The following is a 15,888-nucleotide window of genomic DNA, read 5'->3' as shown; positions in this document are numbered from 1 at the left end:
TGTGTTGAGGAGTTTATTTTTCCGACTCCTTTATAATATGGCTATCAATTTGGTCTAACCCTAAAGCCTCTTTCCATAGGACCATTATTATTGATTGTCTTAGCTTCCCTGATGCACTTAGAATTTCCTGGCTGAAATGTATTAAATCTTCGTTTAGCAACCTCAGCAGATTGTCTCTGTTTACTGACCCGGGGTACATTGTTAAGTTAGATAAAAAACAGGGTTAGGCAGCACTTTCTTAAAAATTGCAACAGTACTCACAAGGCTTCCGAAATTCATAAACCTTTTTATTGCATATGTTGTGTTGCAGAACTCATTTGCCTTGGAGTTGTACTTATCAGCTGTTATGCCACCAAAACCCCCAGAAGTCAGAAGAAAATTCTCCTTTGCCTTTTCAGGTTGGGCTCTATTCGCTGCATACTTTCTTGCCCTAATGGGCAATACACCTCTGATTCCATATGTTGTTGTCAATGTGACCAAGTCTCATCCCAATCATTTTTGTACCTTCTTTTTTTGTAAATGTTATAAATCTTTTTCCTTAAGTTTTTTAATCCCTTTGCTTAAAGCACATGGTTTTACTAGGTGTAGGCTCAGTAGGCCTGCTTTTATGCATTTGCAGATTGCTGTCTAAATTAAATGTTTGTTATGTGATAGGGTCTGGTATTTAAATGTGTGGTCAGCTACAGTAACTTGTTTATGTTTTAATGTATTTTATTAGATGCATTTGAATTTAATATTATTAAAATAGTTATGTTTGTTATATGTGTTGGATTGTACCTTTTCTAAAGGGCCTTCATTTGCTAAACCTGTTTTGTTGGCTTTTAGAACTCTGTGCACTTTACTCCTGATAATCTGTGTTAAAATGTATGAGCTCTCCATTGAAAACATTGTACATTTGACCTAAATCTGATTGGTACATTTCATTTACTTATAAGTCCCTAGGATGAGGTACTGCATGTACACAGGGCCTGTAAATTAAATGCTACTAATTTGCTGCATGACTCCTTGTGCTAACCACTAAAGTAGCACTGTAAACCATGTGTCAAGCCTGCCACTGCAGCCTGTAGTACAATTTTAAACTGCCACATTGACCTAGCAAAATGAACCTTTTGCCAGGCCTAAACCTTCCATCTTAATCCTTATAAGTCACCCCTAAGTTAGGCCCTAAAGGCACCTAGGTCAGGCTGATTAGTATTAAAGAAAAGTAGGACATTTGTGTTTAAGCTTTACATGTCTTGGTAGTGAAAAAACATCAAAAGCTGTTTTTCACTATAGCAAGGCTATCTCTCCCATAGACTAACATTTTGATACCTTATTACACTTAATAAGTGATAACTTCGGTTTTGAGAACCGATAGAGAAATGCTTCTTCCACTCATCTGAATTGTAATTTTACATTCTCTTTAAAGGTAAAGTCAGATTTAAGTTACTATTATTAAAAATGCCACTTTTGGTAAGTTGAAATTTTTCTGCCTAAATGAAATGTGCCTTTCTGCCAGTGTCTTATGACTGTGAATGGCTCTCCTGTAGTGTGTTGTGTATTCACCAGACATGGAGACAAAAGGGCTTTGGTTGTGGTGCCAGGTATTCCTCTCCTGAGCAAGATCGCCTGGGATGTTTTACTCAGCCTTCTTGAACCTCAAATAGTAGCCTGAGAGCTATGCCCACCCTCTTCCTGAATTCTGATGCTGCCTGCCCTGCCAGAGATAAATGCAGCTCACACCTAGGCCTGCCTGCCCTTTGTTACTCTAGACAGTTTGGAGCCAAACCCAGAAAACAGGCAAAGGTTAGACAATAGGGGAATCCCCTACCCACAGGCTGGCCCTGGGTATAAGAAGAGCATCTTCAGAACACCCCTAAACCTGTGGACGAATTAGAAGGACTGCCCTGCGTGCCTTGATCCCAAGCTCCTCAGAAGTGGCTTCAAGTGTCAGTTGGGTGATCTCCTGTTTGAGCTGCAGGAACACACCAAGCTTTCAGAGGCCTCCCTGCAACTGTCTAGCTGACCAGCACCATGTAGACCTGCTCAAGCTCTGCTACTGGCCTCCGCTAGAGTGAATCCTGATCCCCAAGAGGTGTCCTCCAGGTCCTGCATTCTTGAATGGAATTAGAGGGTGGAACACTTACCTCAAAACAGAACTCCAGGTGAAAATCCAGAAGTTTTATGGTCCGTGTGACTACGAGCAGATTTTTCGTACCAAGAAATGACTGTTTTTGGTGGCCATCAATGTAAAGTCCAGTGAGTGCCTGTTCTTCGAGTCCACTACGACCGTCTGAATCAGCAACGACTGCGGTGTCTCCTGTCAACTCAAAGCTCCAGCGGTGACCAGCTTCTTGCACGGACAACGGAATCCTCGCTGCCCTCACCAACGCGAAGCTCCAGCGGAGGCTTCCTACGTGGAGGTGGACTTTGAGAAGGTAAACTCTTCACCGGGACAAACCTGGTCACTGTACCAGACCATGTTCTCTAGCGGTCGATCTGAACGTGTGGCTTTGACCTGGTCCAGCACCACCAGATACGGGCAAGAGGCGCTTTGTGCTTTTTGGCGCTATTTTCACCTAGAACTCTAAAAATTCATAACTCCGGTTCTACTGATTGGATTCATGTTATTTGGTTTCATTTTACTTATTAAATTCTATTGTATTTTTCTAAATTTATTAGGAATTTTTCTTGTGATGTGTTTTCACTTTATTACTATTTAGGTGCTGCATACATACTTTACACATTGCCTCAAAGTTAGGGACTGCTTTTGTGGCAAGCTACAAATAGGTTTATTTAGTGTCTTTTCTGTTCACTTGGACAATGATTGTGTTGTTAGTTGAGAGGTCTTCCACCCCCTCAACTAACAGCCTGAATTTCTTACAATATTGTAATATTTGACATGACTTATTTGGTTTGATGGCATTTTTTATATAGCCGAATAAAGCTTTTTTTGAGGGAAATGGAATGCACTATGATAGAAAATGTGTCAAGTTGGTGTGTTTTTCAGAGTCTTCGGTGTGGACTGGTGGTGGGAAAAATGGGCGTTGCTATGGAGGTTGGAATGGACAGTTTGGTGAACACCCATTAATTTGTAACTTTGAAGCTATTTACTAATATGTGTAATACTTTGTCTCACTTCTAAACACCTGCCTATTCCAAATAGACATAAGTGAACCAATGAGTGTGAGCAAGCGCCCTAAAGGGCTTCATTGTTCAGGGGGTGTATAGGAAGGAATTACTGTACAGGGAGACTGGCATAAAAAATGAGAAAAGAACAAAATTGTGCATTTGCACCTTCCCACTGGCCCTCTAATCAGGGATTTTTCACAAGATTGACAGCACACAATCAGAGCATAAGGTTAATAGGCCAAGTCCCTGGTGTGGGACTTGCACTTATAAGAATCGCAGGAAATTGTGGAAAGCATTTCCATAGACATCTTCCAGCATGGAGTCACTCACTTTGTATGGCTTGGCCACTATGTGCTGACCAGTGCTGAATAATAGTTTAGTCTGAAGTTCATCTCATACTGGTTTGGAGCGAAACCACAAACCCCTAGTGAGTATGTTAAGACTCAAAATAACTACTGCATGAGGATCGTCATATACAGCCCGATGCACTAAAGAGCCCTTTGAGAAGTAACCACATAGGCTTGCACCAGTCTGAGTACATTTCCAATTTTTAAGGAATTCTCAACGAATGCCCTAGTAAATGGGACTTACTCACACTTACATTTTTCTATAAAGAGGTAAACCTGCTGTAACAAATTCTAAATCTACTGTTATGATGTGATTATATAGCACACATATGGCAATTGTATGGCCCTGTATTGCTTTTCCTTGGAGACGTAGGAGTATTCGGTCGTGGGATTGCCCTCGGAGGGTTGTGCCGGTGGTTGTCCATGCTCAACATAGTGAGAGTGGGGTTGTGTTGAATGCATGGTTTTCCCTTCCAATGCCTTTGGAAGTAGGAAGACAGAAACACAGCTGCTACTATACGTAAATATGGTTCTTTCTTAGTTATGAAGTTGTGCTGGTGCATAGGGCTCTGAACACTAATCTTTGTTTGAGGTGAGAGTTTTTTATTCCAGATGTTGGTAGTAACTGCCACTCAGCAGCAGTGTGTGCGTCCATACTTTCAGGATTTTCATGCCCTCTCCCCAAAGAGACATTTGATTGGACAGTACGGTTTCCTTTCACATTCAGTCCCATAGCAGCTGGTGAAAACGCCGTTTGTTTGCAAATAGTCTAACATTCTTTTCCTCCATATTTTATTTTCCAGTTTCCTATCAAAATGATCGACTCTGAGACCTGCTGCAGCTGAACAACAATCAACGCTTTTAGCAAACACCATAAAATGTATTAATTACAGTCAGCAATGTTTCTATCGACCCCCCCCCCCCTCCTCTGTACCCATTCCTCTATCTATTGCTCACTTCTCGCATCCCTCCCTCCCTTTCACTGCAAGTTGTGGTATTTATGAGCTTCTGATCCAAGTCAACTGTGCCACAAAAAAACAATGTATAGGTTTTGTGATGCACAGAACTGCCCAGTGGCACCCTACCCCCCCCCCCCCCCCCCATAGTCAAGCTGCTAAAGTGGGAGGTTCATGACGCCTCGAACTGGGCCCATTAGACATGTTTGATCAGTCAGGATCTGTAGTAGAAAGACTTGGTTGAGGGTGTCAATCTTCGCCGACAAGTTCTGGAGAACTACCAGGCAGGATTCAGGCTGGTCTAAGACTATAGGAGCATCGTCCATTACTTGCAGAACAGCCAATGCTGTGCTACTGCCACATTTGGAAACCAAAGTCGGGTCTTTTTCTTTAGGTAATGCCATCAGCTGATTCGCCACACATCTTCCCAAGATCTTTGAATTCATTCTAAGCATTACAAGTTTGAGACAAGCTATGAACGCTGGGATGAAAGATTTAAAAGCCAGTCTTGAGCATTTGACTTAGCATCCAAAGGCTACTAATGCACAAATGACGCTTATCTGCACGCTGAAACTGAACCGGAACGATTCTGGTATATGTGCTACAAAAAGTGTTACAAAGTTTACAAATACCCCTAATTTCCCACAACGGACCCTATTCACAAATGTATTTCAGAATACATAAAGTTGTACCCACTTAGGTACTCATATATGCCTTTGTGATTTGGCACCAAAACATCTAAACTAGAATATAATGGGAACATTCCGGGAGATTCATGAGCAATTAACACAAATAGAAGGGAATGTGCCCTCTTAGCACACTTACTAATAGGGAGTTAGTCGTTGTTGAACCGATTTACAAAGGCATGTTAGTGTATGTAAAAGAGTACTCCTGTAGTACTACCAGCCGTACTCCTAAATGTTTGAGGAGCGGCCTCAATGTGTGTAGAAAAGAAAGACCCTTCCCTTCCACGTAACCATATTTCAAACGAAGGAAAGAATGAAATTCAAAGAATAAATATATGGCTCACTAATTTTCCAACCCTACATATGCAAAAACGACACACTACAATGACTATACACACATTAGGGCAGGGGAAAAACACATGCACGTGAGCAACGTTTCACAGAACTATCACTTCGATAGTGAACATTTTGAAATGGAACCCCGGTGAACCTGCCACGCGGTGGGAGATTACAACCATGCATGTTGGAATGTAGGACGGTTTTTGTTACCTTGGCAAAGTGGTGCTTCAGGCCGCAATGCACATCTCACTTAATGACACTAGCTAAAGCCAGACTGCAAGGAGAAGACTTCATAAACACAAACACGTCCACACACAGACCTCGCTTCAGGAAGTGCCCATACACCGCCGCTTACCTTGAATATCATCATTGAAAGTGCAGTATTTGTTGCGATACTTGTTCAGGAGTCTGAACGCGTTGGAGTTGGCAAAGTCCTCAAACTGGATAAGGCAGTCCATCCCGTACCTGTGCACAAAAAGAAGAAAAAACGAATAGAAAACCCTTCTCTCAAAAAATAACATTTACGTTTGTCGATATCGAAAAATGATGGGAAAAAACAAAACAAATGCGAATACAGTATAAAACTTTAGTTAACATTTAGCTCCAAGTAAGTGTTGGAGAATTAGAGGGTTCAGTACAGATTACATAACAAATCGCTCACCATTTTCTTTATTTTGGGAACCATAGCTTTGTTAATTCCCCAACAAGCCCCTAGATGTCGCTGTTGAAACAGAGTATGCTAACCTACGCGTTAAAACTCGTTTTTAAATTAATGAGTATACATACAGATCACCTCTTCTCAATCACTTATTTAATGAAATAGATTTGAAGTTCCAAACTTTTAATCCGAATGCTCCAAACTATATCTACGGATCCTTCTACCCGGATATACTCGTTTCCACCAGTATTACAATGTGAGCGTACGTTCTTCCAAATAAAAAAATATTCAAAATCATCAATGCAGACGCTGTGAGTAGGTAGTAGTTTTATTTATTAAATGGGCCGCATGGCGTAGAAACATACGCAGCTGTTCTCATTCCCAGTCAAGCTGGGCTGACAATCGCCAATAATAGGCAATGCGTTGATACCTTGGGGCTGATTACGAACAGAGCGGTCGGATCGCCAGGCCGTGGTGTCAAGCCGGCGACATCCCGACCTCCGTATTATGACATGACCACCGCGCAGGGCATGCCTATGTGAGGCCGAAGGCGATGCCGCCGCGGTGCAGCTCCTGCCCTGTCGTGCACGCACGGTTACTATGCACCATATCGTGCATGGCACACAGGGCACACACAACAGTGCATGAAGGGGGGGGGGGGGGCACTACATGTACCCCCATTGCACTACCCCCCTTGGGCGAAACTGTCACAGGGCCCTTTTTGGAACCCTTCTCTCGCTTTCGGCCAACCTTTCAAGGTGAGATCACCGCCATGAACAGGCTGTCGGAAAGGCAGATTGTAATCTGCATGGCGGTGCCTTCCTCTGCACCATTTCCATTCCCCTAAACAATCCCCACCACTGCACCATATGGATCCATGATCCTGGCGGTGGTGTCTCATCGGGCTGATGCCAGTCCGACCGCCATACTCTTGATAGGCGGTCAGACCGCCACTAACAGGCTGGCGGCGGTTAGACTGTCAAAGTATGACATCATTCACCAGACCACCCCTTTAAACAGAGTGTGACAGCGTGCACTTTCCACCTCTTGGAAAACCCAAACGTTGACACGCACTAGCTCGGGGAGATAGATGGGACACCCAAGGCAAGAAGAGTAGGGTCCATCTTAAGATGGATAAAAAATAAAAAACCTTTAGTTGAGATCGTATTTTAGCGCTTCTCTGGCCCATATCGCCCAGCCGCTTGATCAATATATATGTACATTGTGAATGGAGGGGCAGTGCATACAGCATCCGTACAATGCTGTTTTCAGTTTTTGGTATCGTGTTTTAAAAGGTCATTGTCCAACCCCCCTTATTAGCTCTGAAACCCTATTGCACCTCGTGGTAGTTGGATTATGGCATCTTTGCAAAAATCAAAAAAACGAAAACAAAAAAATATTGGTCTTGATATTCTGATTAATTTATGTAATTTTTTGTAAATACAAATACTTTTTGGTTGCACTTTGACATTTATGTATTTATTATTGCTTTTACTATAACTAGCACGCGGCCATGCAGCTGCCAGAGCATTTTACAGTGAGTTTTTCTTTTAAAACCTAAAAAACCCCAACTATTTTATTGAGTTTAAGAACAAAATTGAACGCATAAGCACAGCATATTTACTAGGGTGATGCCCCTAACATTTAAAGATATCATGATATATACGACTTGGGAAAGTTTATAGTCAGTTACAACACCATGGTAACCATTAATACCGTCAAGTCAATATTCAGTCCTGGATATGTATGTGATGTGAAACCTTGGGTTACCTTTAAGGCAATAAAACAGTAAAGAACGCGACAGAACTGAACATTCATAAGCCTGGTCAGGGTGTAATGGCAAATGAAAACCAAACTCGGAGGGAAGCCAGACTGTCAGAGGCAATTAACCGGAGGCACAATCTGGAAAAGAGCAAACCAGGGAGGTGAGCAGGGGCCAGGATGTGGTACATTCAACCAGTGAGGTAATGGGTGGAATGAAGGCTAGATTGACTCTCTCCCTCTAGTGGGGCTTAGTATATACTTTAAGGCAGTAAGTAAAGGGAGTAAAACAGCTCATCCTACAGGCTAGTAATAGGGTGCGCTCAGAGCCTCCTGGCATCTTCAGCTCTCAGGGAGACCGGCTCCACAGCGGCCCATCGAAGTACAGTAGTATGCCACTGGGATGCTCCAGTCAAGGACGATGCCATCCGTCTTGGTGTAATCGAGCATCTAGCTAGCTGAAAGGAAAGATTTAGCCATCTACTTACTACTTTGCCTGACTTGGGGCACCTATAAAAGATCTAATATGCAGCACTCTAGGATATATAATTCTTGACGACCAGCACACATGCCAATATAGTGCTAATCTCCCTCCAGTAGGCATACAGCGAGCTATAACCAGGGGTACTGGAATTATGAGGCAGGGGCAGGCCAATTTATGGGGCCAGTGCTGAGTAAATTATGCGGTAGGAAAAGGAAAACTATGCAGCGTAGTGTGGCACATTTTGTGATAGCATTACTTCATTATTTTGTCATTTTTAGGTCTCGCCTAGCATTGCAGCGCATGCACTCCTCACTCGGAGAGACATATAGTCGGAGAAGAGATTTCAGAAGGGGACTTGAAGACCCGTCCATCATTTTCCATGGGTCGCGTCAGCGTTTATGCTAAACGCTGGCTTCCCATTGAAAAGGATGCTTTTTGGCCACTGCCCATTCTCCCTTTCGTCCGGCCCATCCGGACTTGCTCATCTGCTTCACGGCTGTCGTGAAGCAATTTCTGATCTCACCATCTGTTTCACTCAGCCGCGTGTTTATTTTTGCATCACGCTGTCACTTAACCCCTTCTGTGCCACGCCCTTTCCCCCTCCTGTGCCGGGCGTTTTTTTAGTGGGTGGGGTTCATGACGAGATAGTCTCGTCATGGGCACAGCGCGACCGTGCTCCATGACGAGACTATCTCGTCATGGGCACTGAAGAGGTTAAAGTGAAAGTGAAAGCGCGATGCAAATATAAACAAGTGGCTGCCTTCCTGCAATGGTGAGCGCTTGTTAACTTAGCCTCTTAGGGTTGTACGCCTAGAAATGCTAAATACAGTTCATGTAAACTTTGTGTGTGTGTGTGCTAGATAAGTGGTTGCTGGTGTAATCACATGGATGTACCGGATATTTCCTCAAAACTCTCGCTCGCACGTTAAAACACTTATAAATCGTATTTGTCCTTTTGGAAACGTCTTGCTTTGTTACTGGGTCTGGAGCACGGGCCCCGCTGTGCCGCTCTCTTGATCTCCTGCAGCCCCCAGCAGGACGCAGGACTCCAACACAAGGAATGAGTGATTCCCGCAAAGTGAGCCATTTAATGCAAGCAGCACCGGGTGGGAAATAACCACCGCCCCCTGCAGCTCAACACAGCCAAGAGCAGTGAATTTATGCGAGACCCCTGAAAGTGTCACAGGACAACACTGCGACACAGTTAGGAACATTCGGAGGACCTGGCCCGGAGCCCAGTCTGGATCTGAAATAGTTCTAGGAACCAGGATACGATTGGTCCCCACTCTCCCCAGCACTGACTTAGCTTGGGGGAGATGTCGCCTAACTTATAGAGCTGCCAGTTTCATCTGATCTGAACTTCCTATGATTACGGGCCAATCACGTAATCTCCCAGTGACCCCCGCACCCCCACCCCCTCACTCGCCTCCATCCCCCAAAAATGAATCTGACCTTGTAGAATGTAAGCTGGTGCTCACGTGAAGCAGAGCGCTCCAACGCCCTTGGCCAAATCCACTCTACATAAAACTGCAAAAAATGTAACGTAACCCGGTCTGTGTGCGAGACAGAGGCAACCTTCCACCTTCCCATCACTGGATGTATATGTACCACGCTAAAAGATGTCATGGGTGTTGAAGAAAACAATTCACTGAAAAGATGCTGGAGATATCACATAATATAATGCCACTTGCGTCATACGTGATCTCGTGAGGCGAGAGCTCCTGTGATCGAGTCGCCGATAGTCTAGGACGGGTGAGCCTTACATGGTACGGTTTCGGGAATGCCGAAAGGAAATGTTCATGTGCAAAAGCAAACATGCGCGTGAATTTTCGGCGCCCCCCGACCCAGTTAACTGATTTATGACTATGTGAGTACAAACGGTTTAAATAGTGAAGTAGAAAGGGCTATTCACTTTTCACTAAACACGGAAGAGTGATTATTTAAGAAGACAAAACCCAGAGTTTGATATTTTTTTTTATGAATTTCTAATTCCTTATATTCTTACTAATATTTGACTGATGCCATTTAAATTAATTTTTATTTCTATGTTTATACCCATATAACTCGGCAAGATATTGTGACAATGAAGCATAAGAGCAAGTGACTGGATCCATTGTGTTCACCACCCTTCACTCACACATGCAATCAACATGAACCCCCTGGCACGCGCATACACACCCTGCAGCTTTAGCCTTAAAACAAAGTGAGCTATTGACATTTTCAATTACACAATTTGATTAATGCTTCACGAAGGTAAAAAAAGAAAACAATAACATTTTCGATGCCAATAGCTCAAAACAATGTAATTGCGAGTCCTATTGCATTGTAAATGCTTGTTACACTTGTTAACACTACCTGGGCATTTGTTGCACTTCATTAGTAGCAGTTGAACACCCAATTAGAACAATAAGCAACAGAAAGGTGACCCGTCAACCTTTGCAAAGGACCTTCCACTCTGCAGCAAAACGTGTTGCTGTGTTTTTAGTTAGTTTTGAACTGTTTACAGATTTTAGCAAAACATATTCTATCTAAGATTATGCAGCCAATGATGGATTATGTGGCAAATGTAGCAAATATATAATTATGTGGAAAATCACTGCAGACGCACGATCGCATAAATTCAGTGGCCTTGGCTATAACATGGTGCCAGGGACTTGAGACAAGCAAGGAGAAAAGTGGACTTCTACTGGTCAGTGTTCTGAAGAAAGCAGTGTATTTCATTTCGCATGTTTTATATAGCACTAATTTGACCCAAGTATTGTGGAGCACTTTAGAGTACCAGATAACATTCGTACCATATCACATTGCATAGTTTTTTTGTTTTTTTTTGAGAGTGCGGGAGATTAAGCGAGGTGTCCAAGGTCACAGGATGTTGGGCCGACGCCAGAACTCCAACCTGGTTCTCCATTTCCAGGCTTGGCAAGCTCTGGCCGTAGGCCATATTTCGTCTTTTCTTCATCTCACACCTTGTAGGCGACTACCCACTCTGAATGTACTACTATTACACAACATCACACAGCTACTACTACAGCAGGGTATGCATTAGTGAAAGAGTTGTGCAGAAGCAGAACAGAAGTTATCCGAGTGATCTTGCTAGAAAAGTCCTTCTATGCTGTCAACTGAAGACCCAAGCTCAGTTCCTAGTCATCAAGCATCCTATAGTTCACAATTTTAGCAGTAGCATCTATGAGGAGAAGAAAACAAATTGTGCTCAATCGTGTTTTTGCACATGCTATTCACATCAGCCTGTCAGGGGTGGTAGAAAAATGAAAAAAGCTATTTTGCGCAACAATAAAGAACAGAAACTAACATTTGATTTTAAAAAAAAATATATTTTTTTAAATTACCACATCATTGTAGGGTTGAGGTTACGGCTATGGAAAGAGTAGTGTAAAGTTTTGATTAGGTTTAAGGTAAGGATAACATTTACAAAACAGGCAAAAAAAAAAGTTTGCTCGCATAACTACCCATTTCTACACCAGTTTGTAATTTAGATGTAAAAGCGCACAAATTATTTGGAACCATGAGCGGAGTAAAGTTTTGTAAATCCAATCTTTCATCAAACCTTTCCCGACACAGTAATTTCTGAGACCGCAATATCACAAATCACGCTCAGTTCTATCTTGCGGTGCGGCAAAAACTTGACAACTTAACATTTCTTCCAGGTTCCTACGCATGCTTGACCAGTGACTGACCTTGACGTGTCAGCATCTGATTAGAAGTAATCCACATGGTTGAAGGGAAGCGTAGCTCTTGGGTCGGTACTGCGGTTTGTTATTTGTCCTGCGGTATTTTATTTATGCGTTTTTTATATAGCGTGAACTTTACACAAAGGTGTCAGAGCACTTTACAATAGGACCAGCTACATTACATAAGGACTTCAGAGTACATGAATAACAAACTATACGAAACAAACTCTAAACTCACATAAGAATGGTACTAAGTACATATGTCTACTACAGATACTGGCAGTTAAAGTTACATATATACAAGTTGCAAATACACTTAAGATTACATTTTAAGAAGAGTTGAAGCGATTTGGGTTGGACAAATATATATTACATATTTACAGGGCATGATCTTCTCACCATTGCTATGGTTCTTGCGGTGCATGTTCAGCCAGGACTTCAGGGTGTTGTTGCACTCATGGGCGGTGATCTATGGCCTTGAGGGATCCTCGAGCTGGTGAAGCAGAGATGTACACCATGCCCATTGTCCTGGTTGCCTCAACAACTCCAAGGCAGCAGCAGACATGCCGGGGGCCTACAGGGTGATGGGAGTACGGAAGTTCGCTTCCGAGTTGCTGAACCCTGCATATGGGCTGGGGGTTGAGATGGGGGAGGTGGGATGGGGGTGGCAGAGTGGGACAGTCCACGGGGATGTCCAAGTAAGAGGGGCCTCGAGCTCACCTTTGGAGCAGAGTAGGTGCCTCCATGACGCCCGCTATAGTCTCTCTGCTACACAATCCCCCGCTGGAGTGGGCTTTACCATCAAGATGGTGACCTCCCACATTTTCCGTCTCCGCTGTTGCGGTCTGGTTCTCGCTGTGTCACCTGTTAAACAATCCTGGGCTCCACTGTCCGCCATGGGAGATAGAGCAATCGTCTCCCTCGACTCCCGACATGCGGTAGCTAGATGGAGGGGCTCCGCATCAAAATTCCCTTCGTTGATGAGTTATCCAATCTTCTGACAAAATCCTCAATATCCAACTCTGAAAATCTCTTCTTTGGAGATCTTACCCTCCATTGGAATGATACCGATGATCCCACAATCACCCTCCTCACCAATCTTCTTGAGATCAATGACCTCAAACAACTTTGTCAGTCCCCAACCCACACCAAAGGAGCCATCCTTGATGCTATCATTACCAATAAGGACCTGGCTTTCTTGTCCAATATCGTCCCCATCGACTGGTCTGACCATCATCTCTTACTGTTCACCATAGCTGCCACGGCACTTCCCCCCACTAAAATCATGAAACCTATGAAATTGACCAGAAATCTAAATCTTATCCCCCATGCTGTACTAGAGTCCAAACTCCATGCTCAACTTCTCCTCATCCCTCCTTCACAAAACGCAAATGAGCTTACTGAACACTTTAATAAAGCAGTCACAGATACCCTTGACCAATTGGCCCCGCTGAAACTAAAAGAATCAAAGAAATATCCCTTCCAAATCATGGTTTAACTCAGAGCTCAACAAAGAAAGACATACATTCAGACTGACGGAAAGAACATAGAGACAGCATCCCTCTCCCTCACATCTGGCTCTCCTTAGACTAGCTAGATCGTCCTACAAGAAACACATTTTTAACGAAAAGGCATCCTTTCTTCCGAAGTCAACTTGATCGGGCCAAAAACAGACCCAGAGAACTGTTCAACATTGTTCGTAACCAAACTGGCATAATTTCCACCCTGTAACTGAACGTGATGTTTTTAACATCATTACTAAACTAAAACCGTCCTCCCACACTAAAGACCCCCACCCCTCCAACCTTGTCCAAGACCTAAAACACATCATTACCTCATCTTGGACCTATATCATCAATACCTCTCTTGCCACTGCTCATCAAACTCCACTCCGGTCTCCCTAGGAGTTCCCCAAGGATCTATTCTCTCACCCTCTCTCTTTAACCTTTTCATGGAGCCCCTCACCCTCATTCTTAAACAAGCTGGGATCAAAAAACATCTGGAATGCCCTCCCAAAAGACCTACGATGTAACCCTTCCTACTCCAGCTTTATAAAAGTACTCAAAATGCACCTCCTCAATAACGTTTGGTGTGTATAACCAGCGCCCTGAACTCGCCCTTTCCCCTTCCATTCTTTCTGGTCTCCCCTTCATTCCTACTGTTCTCTCTCCTCCCCCCCTGCCATTTCCACCACATTCTACTGGTGCAGATTTTCCTCTTACCCACTTCTCTCATCCTCTCCCTCTCATAGTACTTTTATACAACCTTCCCTTCCTCCCAAAGTTCCCCCCTTTGCCTCCCTCCTCCCTGTTGCTCGTCTAACCCCCTGCTGCCCACATGCCTTTCCCCTTCTCCTACCACCATATGAAATCTGATCTCCCACTTCCTTGTCTTACTGATGTATATTGCCCCCGCTCTTTCTATATGTGTTTTGTGATTTATGTAAACTTAAGCCGTTTTTCTAGCTTTTTAACATGTTGGTTTTTAACGAAAAGGCATCCTTTCTTCCGAAGTCAACTTGATCGGGCCAAAAACAGACCCAGAGAACTGTTCAACATTGTTCGTAACCAAACTGGCATAATTTCCACCCTGTAACTGAACGTGATGTTTTTAACATCATTACTAAACTAAAACCGTCCTCCCACACTAAAGACCCCCACCCCTCCAACCTTGTCCAAGACCTAAAACACATCATTACCTCATCTTGGACCTATATCATCAATACCTCTCTTGCCACGGGTTGTGTCCCCACCTCCCTTCAACTTGGACAAATCACTCCCATTCTTAAAAACCCTACGGCCGACCCCAATGACCTTAACAATCTCCGCCCCCATTTCTAACCTCCCCCTTCTTTCCAAAGCCCTCGAAAAATATATCCTGCTCCAATTAGATAAACACATTGAAAATTTCAACTTACTGGACCCCCAACAATCGGGCTTCAGGAAAGGTTGCAGCAACAAAACTGCCTTGCTTTACATTGTCGACGACATATACCACTCGACAATGGCGAGACCTGCCTACTGATCTTCCTAGATTTCTCCGCTGCATTTGATTCTGTCAACCACTCGGCTTTGCTGAATGTGCTCAGAGATCGTTTCGGCCTCAATGGTACGACACATAAATGGTTTGTCTCCTACCTCCAACACCGATTACAGCAAATACAAATTCACAACTGCTCATCAAACTCCACTCCGGTCTCCCTAGGAGTTCCCCAAGGATCTATTCTCTCACCCTCTCTCTTTAACCTTTTCATGGAGCCCCTCACCCTCATTCTTAAACAAGCTGGGATCAAATACCACCTCAATGCCGATGATACACAACTCTACCATAAGATCAAAACCCATGCTGACATCCTACACATTAACAACACCCTCACCAAGATTCAATCCTGCTTCCAATGAAATCATCTCAAACTTAACCCCGAAAAAACTTAAATCATTCTCTTCTACCCTAAAAACAACCATCTCCCCATTCAAACCTGGATCTCTGACCTCAATGCCCTCAACTGCTCCCTATCCATGTCCAACTCAGTAAAATCCGTGGGTATCGCCCTCGATAATAGCCTAACCCTCAATGTGCACATCAAAAACTCGGCTAAAGGAGCCCTCTTCACTCTCGGTCATCTAAAGAAAATTAAGCCCTTTATCTCAATTGAAGACTTTAAACTAGTTGTCCAAACTCTTGTCCTTTTGCGTATTGATTACGGCAACGCCATCCTTACCGGATTCCCCAAGATCCACCTTGCTCCGCTCAAATCTGTGCTCAACCTTGCAGCAAGGCTCATCACCGACTGCAAACGCTTCAATCACATCTCCCCTGCCCTCAAAACCCTTAAATGGCTCCCCATCGAAGGCAGG

At 43.6% G+C, this 15,888-nt stretch overlaps 1 protein-coding gene across 1 annotated transcript in view; it reads right to left on the bottom strand.

The window, feature by feature from the left end:
* The window catches only part of ME3 (malic enzyme 3), a 473,564-nt gene that overhangs the window by 105,173 nt on the left and 352,503 nt on the right, over positions 1–15,888 (bottom strand). The window contains exon 8 of the mRNA XM_085623151.1: positions 5,795–5,904. Within this exon, the coding sequence (XP_085479277.1) occupies positions 5,795–5,904 (110 nt within the window). The remainder of the gene's footprint in view (positions 1–5,794; positions 5,905–15,888) is intronic.

The sequence above is a fragment of the Triturus cristatus genome, chromosome 8 (assembly GCF_964204655.1).
Source record: "Triturus cristatus chromosome 8, aTriCri1.1, whole genome shotgun sequence".
Classification (NCBI taxonomy): Eukaryota; Metazoa; Chordata; class Amphibia; order Caudata; family Salamandridae; genus Triturus; species Triturus cristatus.
The sequence above is the reverse complement of the archived record's forward strand: the minus strand, read 5'-3'. Positions and strand labels throughout refer to the sequence as shown.